At 45.3% G+C, this 17,472-nt stretch overlaps 1 protein-coding gene across 1 annotated transcript; it reads left to right on the top strand.

Annotated features, from left to right (window-relative positions):
* The first annotated feature begins 2,296 nt into the window (after positions 1 to 2,296).
* LOC114050311 (taste receptor type 2 member 7-like) lies at positions 2,297 to 4,955 on the top strand. The gene is made up of 2 exons (XM_027871928.1): positions 2,297 to 2,387; positions 4,018 to 4,955. Exons 1-2 carry the CDS (start codon positions 2,297 to 2,299, stop codon positions 4,953 to 4,955), a joined length of 1,029 nt encoding a protein of 342 aa, XP_027727729.1.
* Positions 4,956 to 17,472: the final 12,517 nt, after the last annotated feature.

Below are 17,472 nucleotides of genomic sequence, written 5' to 3'. Positions count from 1 at the left end.
CCCACTGCAACTCAGAATTGCCAAGTTCAGACTCTCTGGTTGGTGGCATTGCAGGCATGCACTATCGTTCTTGTCTCATCTATCACGAATATGCTGGCACAGGTTGGTATTGACAAAAATTTAGAAGACATGAAAATATATCAAATAAGTCCTTTTCTCCAGATGCAGAAGTTAGGTAGGAAGTCAAATCTTCCAAATTCTTCACTGACCATCTTTTTGTAAATTTGGCTTCAGTGGATGTTAAAACAACTCTTTTCGGCCAGGATAGTTACTAAGGCTTTGTGTGGGTGGAGTCAACAAGACTTTTTGGAAAAGGAATACTGTGTAAAGTAGCCATATCCACAAGAGTAAGGGAGAAATATGGACTCATGAATTAAATAGGACCCCCCCAAGTTGTTAAACAGTGGTTAATGGTTTAAAAAACCCGATTCAAACAACTACCTTCCAAGTCATGGAAAAACATGCTTGACTTGTAAGATACCTTTATGAAAGAACTTCAAACTGCTTTCAATCAGCCATTTAATCCTGTAAAGCCAATGGCTCTGGGTGACAGATGTCATTCAGAATCTGATGTGAGCCTTTAGACCCAAAAGGAAATGTGTGTGTGCAATAAACACATTGCAGGAACATTTGAGATGAAACGATTATTCCCTGAAGGTGAATCCAATGGAACCTTAGCGTGAATCTCAAGGAGTGCATCCTAGAATGTCCAGGGCCCAGAGAGGAATCATAGGATGTCTCCCCCACCCCCCACCCCCACGAATTATTTTTGTAAAGTAAGGTTTGAATCTCACTTCATTTGAATCCTCACTCAGTTGGTCATGAGTCAAAGTCTCTAATCCACTAACAGAAACGTACAGCAAGAGTTAATCATTAGCAAGTATTTATTGAGCCCTCACTCTTTACCTGGCACCATGTAAGACCTTGAGGATAGGAAGGCAAAAATCAAGCAGTCTTTAGCCTCAAAAAATTTACATTCTATCAGGGAAAATGACAGGCATGCATGTAAGCAAATGCAAACTATTCACAGAGTAAATGAAAAATACTCATGATGGTGGAAAGACTAAGAGCTGGGGACAGAGCAGTCTGGGAAGGCTTCATGTAGGAAGCAGGATTTGGACTGAGCTCTGAAGGAACCCAAGGATTCCAAAAGGCAGAGCCAATGAGGGACAGCGGGAAAGGTATTAGCATGGAAGTGGGAAATGGAATTGTGTCTGAGGAAGAGCAAGAAGCCTATTTGTGTTGGAACATAGAGTGTGTGAATGGGGAGTATAGAGGGGACGCGAGAGTCAGGTCGTGAAGAGCTTTGCAAGCCAAGCAGAGGAGGGAGGGTGTGTCTTATTCTAGAGGGAGCCCCTGAGGTGTCTCAAGCAGGGTCACAGGGTCATTCTTGCATTTCAGAAAGATCAGTTGGGCAGCTGTGTGGAAGTGGGTTGAAGACAGGTGAGGTCGGAGGCAGAAAGACTAACCACAGGGCTGTTGTATTACTCCAGGGTTGTCTGCATCTTCCTTCCACTCTGAGAAAGCTACGTTGTCCTTCACTTCCTGAATGGCATTCAGTAATGTTACCAAAGGTGACCTGCATACAGGAAGTTTATAAAGGACTCCAACCAGAAACAGACTGGTCTTGGAGCAATAAAGAGATGGAGAGGTGGAGTGTGGCACTGATATTCATCTACTATTAAAAGACCTGGGATAGGGAAGGATGGCCCTAGTCTACTGAGGATTCATGGAGGACACAGACAGATTGGGCAGGGATGCATGAGCTGCAATGCACTTCTTTGGAGGGAATGTCCATATCAGAGAGATCCATTGGAGTGCTGGAGTGCTGGAAGTTCACTGAGGCTGCATGCAAAGCAGTCCAGTTATTACCAGAAAATGACATGCAAATATGGTCCAAGAATGCAATAGCCAGGTGGTCATTATGCCTTGGTGGGAAAGGGGCATAGATCCAGGAAAGTTCAGCACCTGTAGAAGGACAAAGAAGGGGCTGGCATCTGGGGTTTCAGAGAATAAACTACACTGGATAAATTCAAATCCCCAGATGAATCAGTTACCAACTTCCTGAAGCCCCAGCTGCAGCTGGGTGAATGTGCCATGCAAATGCATCAGAGCTAACTCAGCTCAAAATGCCAGGGAAGGCACTCTGCCAATGCTGATGGGCATTCACTCGGCTTTTCAAATGAGCCTTCCCTAAGGGAGTGGGCTGCCTGGACAACATCGAGCACAATTACTTTGTGCCTCTGGCTTCTGGGGTCAATTGATGTAGCCTTTAACTCAGAATGTGAGAGGCAGCATGGAGGAGGGGTTCAGGAGCTGGCCTCGGACCCCAGGAGGCTTTCACTGGCTCTGCCTCTGCCACACAGCGGCTGTTTGGACATGGGCAAGTCGGTTAACCACTCAATGCCTCAAGCAAGTCTCTAAGATTGTGAATGGCTGAGAAGATGTCAGTCCACATGGACAGAGAGAGCTCCTCCCTAGGAATTCCCCATAGAGAAGAAATCAAAAGTCTGATTCATACACACACAGACACGAGCGCGCACACACACACACACACACACACACACACACACACACACACACACACACACACCACTGAGAATTATCAATCAACAAGCAGTTCTTAAGCCCCACTATGGGCCAATGACTTCTGTGAGGATTTTTTGTAGCCTGTCCTAAGAGCTCAGTGGCACCACAGTAGATGGCAAACTGGACCTGCAGTTAGAAAGACCTGAGTTCAAATTTTGCCTCAGGCATTTATTGATCTAAGCAAGACCCTAAGCAAGCCTGCCTCAGTTTCCTCATCTGTAAAATGAGGGTAATAGTAGCACCTACCTCCCAGGGTGGTCATGAGGATCAAATGGGATAATCCTGTCAAATAGCAGGTGTTTATTATTAATAAATTCCTATTCCCTTCCTTCATTTTGGTAATTAGGGGTACAAAGACAATACAGGACCAGTCACTATCTTCCAGGAGGTCAGCTGTCCTGCCTTCCAGACTAGTGTTCAACCTATAATGTGAAAATAGGACCCTGGGTTCTTGGAAAGAAGGATTTCTAGAAGTTGTAAACACTCAGGATTGTTCTCCCAAGGCCAAAGGAAGGGGATTTTTGAGGGCTCTAGTGAAAAGGTGCCAGTCAGGTCAGTGCCAAGTACCCAGTTATAACCAGTTCAGGCAAGCAGGGCCCTGTCCCAGGTGCTGATGGGGGGGGCGCTTCTTCCCCAGGGTGACAAACCCATATCTTGCAGGGTGCAGTAGCCCTGTGGACTTCAACAGAGAACAAGCAACTACTCACTAGCAGGGAGAATATCCTTTGTGGCCTCCCATGTGGACAGACCCCTCCTCTATCATAAGATCATAGCATCATCAATTTGGAGCTGGAAGGGATTCCAGGTCCTCTCCAAACATAGTATTCTTCCCACTATACCTCAGCTTATTCTTTGCCCACCACAAGCCTCCTCTCCTTTTAATAATATCTTCCCTGCCTGATGAATTCTAAACCTCCCTACACACACACACACACACACACACACACACACACACACACACACACACGCATGCACACATGTCCCAGACATAGCTCTGCCTAAGTATGGCTCCCACCCTATATTCTTGACTGTGTTTGAACATGACCACCAGTGACCATACCAAAGAGCGGTGGCCTACCAGTGCTAGGGACCTGGCATTTAGCACCTTCAATAAAGATCACAAGTGAGGAAAGAAACAGGCAGTAATCTGGAGGAAAAGTGTGTACTTCTAGGAAGAAATTCAGAATGAATTTAAGCATTTCTTCCTCAGATGCAATTGGCAAATAAAAGTCCCTCCCTTTAGTATTTGCATCCCTCCTGCTCCAGCAGGACCTTTGGAGAGGAACAAATGGGAAAAGGATTCTTCCTGACTTGTCTTCTTCCTGGCCTTGCCCTCTAGTCCAGGGACTGGCTGAAGGTAGAGGTTGGCCAGTGCTGTGCTCCTATCAGTCAGAGCTTATGCCCTAGGTATTTGAGAAGTCTACTAAGAGAGACTGGGATTTCTGGTAGGAGACATGATTTCTCTGGGAGAAATTTCCCACACCATAGTCCTGACAGTTCTGTTCATTATAGGGATTATTGGAAATGGATTTCTAGTGGTCGTGAATGTCAGTAAACTGATTCAAAACAAGAAACTGATCTCCATTGAGCTCCTCCTCACCTGCCTTGGGATATCACGACTTGGCCTGCAGATTTTGTTGACATTTCAAGTTGTCATGAGCATCTTCTTTGCCAAAATTTATCGGCAGAACATTTATGGATCTCTTTTCTTCTTTATCTGGATGTTTCTAAACTCCTCCAGCTTCTGGTTTGCCACCTGCCTTGGCATTTTCTACTGCCTTAAGATCTGTGGCTTTACACATCCCTGTTTTCTGTGGCTGAAATTCAGGATCTCTAAACTAATGCCCTGGATGCTCCTGGGAAGCCTGGTGATCTCTGTGATCACTGCTGCCTTATCTGCCTATATGTGGAACTCTTCCACAGAGTCCTACACCGACTGGTCCAAGAACGTCTCCCTGGCTAGCCATGATTCTGAAAAAGTCACCATCAGTGACATGCTCCTAGTTAACTTGATATTAATATTTCCTCTAGGTCTCTTTGTCATGTGTACAGTGACATTATTTGCCTCTCTTTACAGTCACACTCACCGGATGCAAACCAGTTCCTCTGGCTTGGGGAATCCCAGTGCAGAAGCCCATATCAATGCCCTGAGGACTGTGGTCACCTTCTTTTGCCTTTTCATTTCCTACTTTGCAGCCCTAATGGTGAACCTGACATTCACAGTGCCTTTTAGAAGCCTCCTGTTCTTTATCTTAAAAGATGTGATGGCAGCTTACCCCTCTGGCCACTCTGTGATCATCATCCTGGGCAATTCCAAATACCAGCAGTCATTCAGGAGGATCCTGGGCCTTGCAAAGAAGTCATAAAGAGGAGGACAATCTTAGAACCATTTTCAGTCATTTCTAATTACTGAGAGCCCTTGTGCTTTTACCCATGACTATTTTCTCCTTTTTCATGACGTAGAGAGACCTACAGCTTTACAATGTGTGAAGCACTGTAGACAGTCAGTGATTATTAAGGGAATCAAGCCAATGAATGTCTTAATGACTGAATAGGGATGAGCACGGTGGCTTTTCATCTCTTGTTTATGTGCTTTTCTTTGGGTATTTGGGAAGGTATAAACAGACACTTACGTAGATGGGAGCAATGCAGGGGGACCCCAAGCCTTGGCGGACCCCACCAATCTGAAGAAGCTTCCAGCATCTGCCAGTGACAGACTGATGGATTGTTGTTGGGTCAGCCAAGCCAAACTCAAGGAGGCTTCTTGCCATGTTGACTATCAGGGAATGGTTTATTAGCCATGGCACCTCTGGATGACCATGTTCTAAGACACAGAGATGTTGTCATCTGCGATGGTGGAGGAAATGAGGGTGCAAGGCAGAACATTTCTCATGTAGACATTGTTGGGGAGGGCAAAGCAACTGGGCGCCATGGTGATGCATTTTATGGAGGAATAGAAAATTACCTTGCAGAACATTCTATTCATTTTGTGTGAGGTATCAAGCAGAGAAAGAGCATAGCAGGGTGGAGAGCGTGCTGGCCTTGGAGTCAGGAAGACCTGAATTCCATTCCCACTTGTGTTCCAATCCCCTGGGCACGTCCCCCACCCCCAAGCTGCAGGTGACTCCCTGGGAATGATCTACCACATTGTAATCTGCATGATCTACTTGAGTGGCGAGAGCTCCCTATACTGATAAAAGCACAGCTGCTCAGCATCTTCACATCTGGAAAGCCAAAGTGTAGTTGAGGTTATTATTTTGCACTGTTTCAAATAATCATAATTCTAAGGGGAATAATAAAAGTTCCAATACTTTGTTTACCCTGCTTGCATGTGGGAATTACTCCTAGTAATGTTTGCTACAAGCACAGTTGAACACCCTTCTAGGAAACCAGAACTCTTATGTTTTAGCCCACTTGAGAAAGGAAGGACCACAGAATTGCAGAGCAGGAAGGCACCTGGGAGACAATTTTCAGACAAGGGTCCTCAATCTGTCTCTTCCTTAGAAACTGGCAATTCATTTGTGACATTCAGGCTTTGAAAAATGGGTGAGGATGCTTGTGTACACGTCACCTGTCAGATTGTAAGCTCCTTGAGGACAGGCACTGTGTCTTGCTCTATTTTGTATCTTGTGAAAACGCTAACTCCTTGTCTTAATATTTTGGTGTTTGTTGTTTGTTCTCAAAGAGGACCAGGACATCAGGGAGGTGATGCCATGACATGCAAGTGAATTGGATTTAAGTGAGGCACGGCTGTGCGAAGTCACCAGCCTCACTTTCTCCTCCGGAGCCATCTGGGTCCAGTGGCGAATAAAGATCAGGACAAATGGAGGTGGCCCAGGATGCAGTGGGGGGACTTTGGCCTTTTCAAGCTAAGCTCTTTAACAGGTCTCAGTCTGACTGAGACAATGCCCATTCAGTGATTCAGGCTTAATAAGAAATGAGGCAGAAAATGGCCTCTTTACGTAGTCAAATTTCTAAGATATTTTAATATTTAATATTTTAGCTATTCAATAAATATCTCCATGTCACAGAAGCTCAAATCTAGAAGGGATCTAGAGGATGGACTAGATCTAGATCGAAAGGCCATCCTCTACTTTGTGCCTAAATAAGAATCCTCTTGGATCCTTGCATCTGCCTAAGTGGGCATTGAGGCAAGATTGACCGGGATTTGGATTCCACCTATGGCAATATTGGTGTGACCAATTTTACTTTATTATATACTTTATTCCTGCATCTGTAAAATGGGCATAATGATACCTATTATCTCTGATTCATAGCGCTCTTGGAAATAGAGTTACTTTATTCCTGCATCTGTAAAATGGGCATAATGATACCTATCATCTCTGATTCATAGCGCTCTTGGAAATAGACAATGAGATGATGGAAATAAATCATATAGATAGCTCTTATTGAGGAAGACAAGAGTCTGTGCATATCTCCCCATTCCCTTACTCCCACCCAACTCCAGGGCCAACCGTGCTGACCACGTGCTTACTGATCTGAGGGACCAAACATGACTACACAGGCATGAAGTTGGACCTATCATAGTCCCAAGGAATGGGGCTTTTGGGTTAAAATGCCCACGGTGGGTGGGGAAAACCCTCTTTGATTATCACAGATTAATCTGGCAAATTAGCTGTTAGAGGTCAAGACTAAGTTTCAATGAGAATGACAGTAGCAGCTCATGTTTGTATGGCCCTTTGTAGTTTGTAAACCCACTAAATGGCATCAAAGGCAGATGACATCTAACTCATGCCCGAGAGTGATAGAGCTGAATCCTGCCACAAAGCCTACGGGTATGGGCACTGGGAGTGGGTGTGTCCTAGGTGATCTAGGAGTGTTGTTTCATCATCCAACACTCAGCTCTAACTGGAAACTGATCTGGGAATGGGACCAAGGATAGCCCAGATTATATATACATATCTATCCAGACCCTGAGCTCTGGAATCTTCCCAGGGACTGATTCTCATTCTAAGAATAATCTAAACTTTCAAAAACCACCACTGGGCTGACAGCCTGCTAAGCCACCACCATCTCCCCACTTCCTGGTCAGCATCCCCAGGTCTTGGAACTGCGGCACCCTCTTCTAGGTTGAGGGAGTCAGAGTCCCTGGGCCATCTTCTGTCTAACTCAGATTGTCCTCTGTCCAACCCCTCCCTCCACCAAAATGATTTTGCCCCCTCCTGTAATTATACTGTTGATTAGTGACTTTGAATATTTTTTTGGGGGGGGTTGTATTTCTTCTTTGAAAACTACTCTTCCTTTGACCCCTTGACTTGTCTACTTGCTAAATTTATCTTTTGACAAATGAGGAAACTAAAGCTCAGAGAGGTTAAGGGATCTGCCCAAAGAATCACAGCTGGTAAATAGGAGAGGCAGGATGAGCTACTGGGTCTGCTTGTTCCAAATGCTACAGTCTTTATCCTGCGTCACATTGCCCCTAAGAAATGTCGATCAATAACAGCAACATCTTCCTTTCCATCTCAACATTTTGGTGAAGCAGGAAGTGCAAATACTATTATCCTTATTTTAAAGATAAGGAATCTGGGCTTCAAGGGTGGGTCGCGATGCGACCTGCCTCAGGTCACAGGGTGAATAAATGAATGGTAGAACCATGGCTACTGCTTAGGTATTTTGAACTTATGCCTAGTGATCTTCCCACTATGCCACACTGTCCTTGTGTGTGTGGGTAGTTGGGAGGGGGGAGGGAGGGAGGGAGAGAGAGAGAGAGAGAGAGAGAAACAGAGAGAGAAAGAGAAACAGAGAGAGAAGAGAAGAGAAGAGAAAATAAGAGAGGAGAGGAGAGGAGAAGGGAGGGGAGAAAAGGGGAGGGGAGGAGAGGGGAGTTAAAGAGGGAGGCAGGAGGGATGAGAGGAAGAGGGGAGAGAGAAAGAGACTGGAAAAAAGGGAGAGAGAGAAAGGGAGGGAGACAATGAGGGATGATAGCTAGGTAGATGATAGATACAGACATAGATAGATGATAGAGTTAAATATATATATGTATATATATTATATATGTATATATATATATTATATATGTATGTATATATATTATATATATATACACCATATGTGTATGTATATGTATGTAAGTATAATCCCCAAGTAGAGTGAAGATGAGCTCTAGGTAAGCCTGCTCTCTGGTGGTGTCAGGGACCCTTTCAGGGCACCAAGGATTTCCTCAGTCTCGTGTCTTGGTGACCCAACCCAGAAAACCTGAGGAAACTTGCCATGTCTCTCACAGCCCCTTGAGACTACTTTCCTTTTCAAGTAGACATTTCTCAATGGAATTGTTAGCTTAGAGCTAGACCAGGCCTTAGATGTCTCCCAGTCCGAGCCCCTTGTTTTACAGCGGGGGAAATTGAGGCCTGGGGTTCAGGGGATATTTCTGAGGTCCCACCATGGGGATTCAGTGGCAGAGGCAAGAGACAGACTCTGGTCCTCAAGCTTACCATCCAGGGCTCTTCCCCTATATCTGCCCCCTTGGTGCCCCATAGGAGCATCTTCTTTAAAGAGGGGACAGGAGTCTGACCCAATGCCTCAAGCATCCCAAGGTCCCCGAGATGTGGGAAAAGAAACAGAGCCACGGTCCAGGTTTGAGCGCTGTTGGCTCCGGGGGAGCAGGGGCTGTGTCTGATTCAACCCCCAGGGCCTCCTGGGAACCAAGCACAAAGTGGGGTACATTGTAAAAACTGCATTGACTTCCTAACTGCCAGGGGCTTGGGGGGGCAGCCAGGAAGACTATTGCATGCTGCCATCTAGTGGCAGGATTTTGCTTGTGATGATTACATTTTTTTAACACACCTGTTAAAATCTATCCCTGTCCTTATCTCCCTACTTATACACTCTCTCTCTCTCTCTCTCTCCCTCACATACACACTCACATATACACACTCACACACATTCACTCACACACACACACATACACACCCTTGGGGAAATTGAAAGAACCCTATGCCCTAAAGCAGGCTACCTCAGACACCGGGTAGAATGACGGGCTCTGGGGAGCCATGATCCTCTGTGATCCTTTTTGGAGCCTGGTGATCTCTGCCTGTTTCCTGTTGGACTCTGATTTTCAAAATAATAAAAAAAAACTTGTTTTAGAGACATTCATTGTTTTAATCAGCAGCCAATGATGACCCCTGGACGAGGGCGAGGACGCTGCCCTCTATCCCTGACTCTGCCCTTGGAGCGGTCCCCAGGGAGATGGGCCTCTTTGGAAGGAGATAACCATGACAGGAATTCACGTACAAGTTCACATTCACCACATTCTTCCTTTTTCATTTCTCCTCCAGTGGATCTGTGGGCTTATCGAGGCAGGCGCTGTGTCCAGCGATGCCGACGACAACCCACCCAACGCCTTCTTCTCAGGGCTCATCCGTCCCACCCCCTACCCCACTGGAGAGCCACAGTCCATGTGCTCAAGGATTTCCTCTGGGGCACTGAACTTTCTGGAGGCACCCAGGCAGCTGCCAGCCTGACCACTGCTCCCCCTGGTTCTCTGGTCAAGGAGAGCTTGGGTCACCATTTGACTGCTCCTCTGAGCCTGGCTACCCTCACTCCTCTTTCTATGTATGATGTTGGGGCTGCCTCCAAATGGTTTGGCAAGAGCATTCAGCATACCCAGACAGAAATGAGGAAATTCGGGCTTTTTATAGGAAGTGACAAGCTTCATCTCCAGGCTTTTGCATCTTCACCCCATGGAAGATAGATGTCTGAAAATGGTACCAGCATGGGAGCTGTTGCAGACATTTTAGGAGGCGCAAGAGAAAGGTCTCCACCTGTGCCCTCAGGAGACAAGGGGATGAAGTGGCAGGTAGGCTGGCTCACAGTCCTGAGGTCTGGGCCTCTCAGCCCTTTCCCCTTTTCACGTGCTCCACTCACCGGGTATGTCATTTAATACTCAGCTTCCTCGTCTCTGAAATGAGGACAAGCTGACAGTCCCATTCAACTGCCAGGATCTTTCAGGGCTCTGGCTCCACCATCACGACCTTTGAAACCCCCTACACCAAAGTGCAGCATCAGAGGACTCGACTAAAAGATACTGTGAATTTTTATAAATCAATAGATATGAGGCCCCTGCCTCCATACAACTTCCAATGAAACAGAGGAGAAGAGAGGTCTTGCTTTGGAGAATGCATCGTCCTTGGAGGACAACTCCTATTTTACTCACACATTTCCTTTGACTGGCATAAGTTTGTGTTCGATTGCCCAGACATGGATTAGCACTCTCCTGTGCCCGTCTCTGCTGCCCTGAGCTGTGTCCTCAGAGCCCACACAACAGGCTTCAGAGGCCTTCATTCCAAGCCATGTGAGGATTAGGCAGGGAGTAGAGATATCTAGCCTTCGAAAAAGAAGATTTAGGGGAATATTAGAGTCATTTCCAAGTATTCAAAGGGCTGTCCTACAGGACTTTACTTTTCTACTTGGCCTTGGGGGCTGAAATATTAGCCATGAGGAGTCAGGTGGCCAAGAGGCAAATTTAAATTCATCAATGGTGGCTGCCCCAAAGTGGAAAGGACTTCCTTGTTTGCTGGAGGGCACCCCCTCTATGGAGGTCATTAGGCAAAAGCTCAATGACCACGTGCTGGATAAACTAGAGAGAGGATTATCTTCTAACTATGAGCCAGCCTGGATGACCACTGGCATCTGTTTCAGGTTGAATGAATGACCTTTCACTCCCTGGAATGCTCTCCTCCCAAATGATTACAAAAGAACAGGCTTTTGGGGTTGCTAAAACATGCTATTTTTTAAAGTTACTGGTGCTCACACTCTCAAGTTACTCTGTATTTACTCTGTACCTATTTTATGTTTATTTTTTTCAGTCTTTGTTATCCTTTCATGCATAGAACACAGTGTTCTCAAAATTTTGCATTTCTGTGATTTTGTTCTAATATTAGATCTAATTGTAACAGCGCAGTTTTCATTCTCTCTACCTTTCTTTCTTTGAGGGTCCATTGCAAGATCAACAAATTTCGACCTTCTATGTTAAGCCATTATTTCTCCCTTCCAAAATATTCTTTAGTAACTCTAATTTTGTTCCACATTTCTCACTCAGATTATTTTTTAAGCTTTTCAGCCCCATGGAGACTTCTTCTGGATGTTCGACCTTAATTTATTGGGATTTGGTTGTGGTTATTACACCCTTATGTGCCCTTCTGACACGCTATTGAAGCATGTCTTCGAAATGCAGGAAGCGCTTCTATGAAGAAAAGCAGGAAGGTGAGTTTCGAAAGTGACAGATTGAAATCGTTACATACTTAAAAAGAAATGAAAGTTGTAAACTAGAGAATTTCGCAGTTTCACGGACAGCTTTCTTTTCCTGTTCTCCTGTGCGTAGGGAAGTGCTTATCTTAATTGAGGTTTATCAAGGTCAGAATTTTTTAAATAGGGAAAAATGGGAAAAAAAAGGACACATTCACCTCTGCACTCCACACCAACACGCGTGATAACACACCAACATACCGCACAAACATATGCACACATGTGCAAACGGGGAGGTCTGTAAGTGCCCTGAGAGACAGACCTTGGTCTCTTCTCATCTCTACACCTTCAGGGCCTGGTACCTAATAGGGGCTTAATAAACACTTGGGGAATGGAGCAGAATTGTAGCGGTGCCAAAGGGGTAGAGTGTGGAACAGGGGGTGCTTATCTGGAGAAATAACTTTCTCTCACCACCAGATGTCACTCTTAGAACAGTATGAATCTGAAGAGAGGAATTTCGATTTGACTTTGGGACATCTGATTCAGCTCTTGGAAGACTGCAAGTGGACGTTCCTGTGGAGGGATGCTCAATGTCTGTGGGTTTGTTTCACAGACAACAGGAAATGACGTAAAGACATCTGGAATTGCAGACTCTTGGGCTGGAAGGATATTCAACGGCGTCTAGTCTAACCCTAAAACAGCAAGGATGCTCTTCATATCCTCCTCAATGGGCATCCCAGAGGGTTCTAGCCTGAAGAAGGTTTTCCCACCTTTAAGTCAAACCTATCTTTGGACTATTTCTTTTTGGTCACTTAGCCTGAGCTGTGTGACCTTGGGCAAGCAACTAATCCATAACCCACAATGATTCCTTAAGTACAGGTTGTACTGTATGCCAGGCACCAAGTGAGAATGAAACTCTTTTCTCCCAAGGACTTTACATTCTATGGGGAAGGGCACATCTATGAAATAGACACACATAAAAAATAAACACAAACTCGACAAATGTGAGCCAGCCACTTGGAGTTCTGGGATCAGGGAAGGTTTTATGAAGAAGATTGTGCTTGAACTGTATCTTTCATGAAGAGAGAGATTCTTCAAGATGAAGACAAGGAGGTGGGACATTCCAGGCAAAGGGGCAACCAGAGCACAAGTATGGAGAGAGGAGAGTTGATCCTATTTCAAACTGTAGGATTTTTTTGAGGGGGGTGGTATGTGGAAGGAATTGTCAGACACTCCAATCTATGTTTTCTCCTTTCTTTGAGAGACGGAACTCAGAAAGAAAGTCCTGAAATCTTGGGCCTTCACAGCAAAGAAGACATTGGAGCAGCAACTGGGCTCCTTGAGATATCCGTCCTTCTCGTTTTGACCGAATTTTAGCTGAGCTCCGCGAGTGAGAGGCCTGCAGACTTCTGGTGCCGAGCGCCTGGTGGGGTTAACTGTAGCTCCCACTGACCATGGAGTTATGTCCCCACTCAAGACCCTCCCTCCAACCCATGGTGCTCTCAGCCTTTCCAGCCTCCTCGTGTCCAGCTCTCCTCTCTGGTTCAATTCCACCAAACTGAACTATGGTCAGTTGCCACAAACACACCCTGCATTTTCCCATTGACATGCCTTTTCTTGTACTATTCCCCATGCCTGCCATCTTATTCCTCCCTTTTCCTTCTATTTTTTGAATCCCTACCCATCCTCCACCATCTCACATGATGGTGAGCCCAGCTCAAAGGCCACCTCCTCCAGCACACCCACCCTGATTTCCTGCGGTCATAGGTCTCATGCGGCACTTGGTTTACTTCTCTCTAATGGACTGGTCATGTATTATTCTGCAATCTTGCTCTTGATGTCTGCATCCAGTGGACACTGGATGGAGGTTTCTGGACCTGAATTGCACTTGATACCAAACAGGGCTGGGGCATGCTGGGCTCTCATTAGCCAGATATTTTTGTCACGAAGTGTCATTCTGTCAGCTCGACTTTGTTTGTCTGCAATGGAGCTCAAGCTGAGGTCAAGCTCAGACTTAATTTTGTGGTTCATCTGTTATTTCTCTTTCTCTCTGAGCTATTTTTAAATGCTGAAAGTCCCCCATGTGACCCTTTCTTCACCTTACCTATGGTTGTAAGTCACGTAGCCACCAAGTTGACGGTGTTCCGGTCTGACCGCATGAAGATCACAGATTCCAGAATTCTGGGGATGCCAAGAGGCTCTCTGTACGTACAACAACCACAGCCTCTTTAGAGGTTCCTAAAAATGCAAAGTCTAGATTGACTCCCATGTCCCAACCCATGGCATTTGGGCAGAAGGGGCTCATATTTGGCTCACAGAGCCATTATCCTCCTCCATCCCCCCACCATGGAGTGGCGGTGGAGTGTGGCAAAGAGGAAACAAACTGCCTTATGTTGAGAGCATACTTAGTGACTCCCCACTTTCTTGAACTTAACATTTGACCTGATCAGAGATAATCCAAGATGCTAACAAGCTCAGAGAGCTGGCTCCTTCTCTTTTGAGCTCCACCCCGTGCTGGAAGTATAATGGTACAACACTTTCCTATCCCCTTCTCCCTTCACCTTCTCCATTCCAGGGAAAGCAGTTTTCCAAGATCTGAATAATCCAGAAGCCAAAGTGGTTTGAGCAACAGGGTCCAACTCAAATATATACGACACCACCAAATTTTGCCTGAGGATGCAAATGGAGTCAGAAAATCACATACTGTGTTTTTATTGATTTTGTTCCATATTTCCCAATTACATTTTGATCTGCTGCCCTCGGAGTATTGGAAGTCTTTGAGCAGTAAAACTCAGCAAGGGAGAGAGAACTGATGGGGTGCTTGCGTGCTTTTGCTTGTACTTGGACCCCAATTTCTCCCTAGCCTCAGAAACACTGTCTCTGACAACCACTCCCCAGCCCAAGGACACTGTGCCTAGCAGTTATTCATGAGTGGGCCCCAGCAGGACCCTTATCTCTCTCCCTGGTGCAGCCACACAAAGCTGGGTGAGAGAGTGCTGGGCTGCTCAGGCCCCAGCCCTCAGATCATGTCTCTGGAAGCCTCCCAATGCCTTAGTAAGTTCCTGTCTTGTGAGAAAGCTTTCCCTTGTTGCAGTGCATTCTCTCATTGAGAGAGAGGGAGACAGGTGCCTTGCCCAACCCAAGGAGTTTTGTGCTTGGCTGGCCCAAGGACTCTTCCTCCTGCCAGACTCCCAAGATCCATAGCTCTGTCATCTCCCTCCTTGTCTGGTATACTCCCTGTACTTTCCCATCTATAGCTCCCAAAGACACCTGGACCTTTGGATTACCTAATGGGTATCCCTGGCATTCCTTTCCCATGCCCTTTTCCATGTATACCCTAGCTCCATCCTTAGTCTCTCACAGGCTCCTTAACAATCCTTGCCCGCTGAAAAGCGTAACAATAAATCTTTGCCACCTTGACTTAAAGAATGCTTGAGTCTGTGAATTCATTCTAGCCAACCCGTCCTGTACTCCGGTCTTTGAGGGGTCTCAACCTCTCAGTCTGCAATAGAACCACACAGAGGACTCTTAGTTAAAGAATCCCACCTGATCTAAGTTATAATGATATTAAGGCTATTTTAAAAGAAATTTTGGAAAGCATCAGGAGATGTAAAGTATAAACTAAGAGGCATGAAGAGAAATTATGAATGTAGTCAATTTTTGTAAATTGTAGATGTAGGCCATTCAAAAATTCCTGATAGGGTAGGGTAGGGGAGGCTTAGGAAGAACTTAGAGTCTAATTGTAAAACTTCTTAAGAAGAGAAGGAAGAGGAGAAAAAAATTAATAGAGTTAAAAATCACACTGATTATTGAGTGATTTTCTGAAGATATATTAGAGTTCATTTAGTATAGAAAAGTCATTTGAAATGCTCCAAACAGCTACAAGAGTTCATGGGCTTCCATCTATTGTAGAGCATACCACGACACAGCTAAAACACAGACCAAAATGAGGCTTTTTTCTCTGGAAAGAAGGGACACCCCTATGGGGAGTAACCATGATTTGCAGGGGTGTACAGGAGCCAACTTTCACAGAGCCAATTGCTAAATTTTCAGTGAGAGCATTTACAACTTGAAAATTGGCTGATGCTACACATTGGAGCTTGAGTTATCATTTTGTTCATTGTCCAGACTTAATAACGTAATGGAGAAGATGTCAATAATGCAGATGAAACTTAAAAGTGTGTCCTGACCCCCCTTTCTGGAGAACTGGTTGTTAAACATTTGCAGGGCCCCCCTGGATATTTGGGTTAGAAATGTAACTGAAGCTTTAATAACAATGACAGCTCCCTGAAGGGAAGAGAAGAGGGAGACAGTAAGAAAGCCTCAGGGGCTTAGCGTTCAGAATCGTGCAGAGGTTAAAAATGGCTCTCCCAGAAAGGACTTAGCTGGAATGTTTACAGAAAGCACAAGGTGGTTTGGTGTTGGTGGGACACCCCAATGAGCACACGCCGATTTTATCCGACTTCTTATCCTGCAAAAGGATAAAATAAATACCTTTTGGATCTGGAGACAGCCAACCTCCAAGACTGGCAGAGAGAGGAGTGAAACCTGAACAATCGGATGATGAAAGACTGGAGAAAGAGCGTTGAGGTGGGGCACAGACTCAGAGGCTGGGGACATCTCTGGATGTGCCTGGCTGTGAGAAAAGAAAGATGCCAAATTGTGCTGAACTCCCGGAAATAGTTGGGAAAGTTGGAATATCTGAAAATGCAAACAATACCAGGACAAAAGCACCAACCCACGAGGCTGTTGCCAAATTTAAGAAAGATGTCATTCAGATTATTCAGATTTAAGAGAAAGGACACAGTAGTCCCTTCATCACAGGTGGACCAGCAGGGCATACCCAAAGGTATGAACAGGGAATAAAGTACCAAGGGTCTGGACCCTTGGGTGGGACCTTGCCAACAGCCCAGAACAATCAAAGAGATAAAACAATGGTACCTTTGGTTAGAAGTGTGGTCTGATGTCCAAAAGTCTCATGATGGAAAATGCTATCCAACAAGAAGAAAGAACAATGGAGTTTGAATGCAAATAGAAGCACATTATTTGCTGTTTTTTTTCTTCTGTTGTGTTTTGTTTCCTCTTTCTGGTGGTTCCTTCTATTGGTTCTAATTCTTACTTACAACATCACTAAAGTGAAAACATGTTTAACAGGAATGCATATGTAGAGCCTATATCAGATTGTGTGCCGTCTTGGGGAGGGAGCGGGAGAAAAATTTAAAACTCAAAAGCTTATGGAAGTGATTGTTGATAAATCAAAATAAATTAACAACAACAAAAAAAAAGAAATGTGGTCTGAATGGGCCTAGGAATACGAGGGTAATAAAAGGGCTTACCAAGCATGCCCTGCACCAATTACATGAGAGATTTTCAGAGACAAGAGACATTTTGTTCAGTTGAGTTGAATTGGGAAGCGAGAACCAAGAGAAGCAGGTGAAGGAGAGAGTATTCCACTTTCTCAAGAGAAGCCTCGGAAACCAAATAGAGCCTTCCTTTGGACTGTTCTCTGTCCCTTTTGTGAGGGAGATCACCATCTCAGAAAGTCTGTGAGATCTGATAGTCAATGGGCTGAGAGCAAACAGTTGCTTTTAGTCTGAGAGGATGTGAGTGCTGGTCATTTTCACAGGCTTCCCAAGGCCCTCCAGAGGAAACAGTCACTAAAGAGGCAGTGAGGGAGTG

This window comes from Vombatus ursinus, unplaced genomic scaffold (genome assembly GCF_900497805.2).
Source record: "Vombatus ursinus unplaced genomic scaffold, bare-nosed wombat genome assembly UNPS02014799.1, whole genome shotgun sequence".
Lineage (NCBI taxonomy): Eukaryota > Metazoa > Chordata > Mammalia > Diprotodontia > Vombatidae > Vombatus > Vombatus ursinus.
The sequence above is the reverse complement of the archived record's forward strand: the minus strand, read 5'-3'. Positions and strand labels throughout refer to the sequence as shown.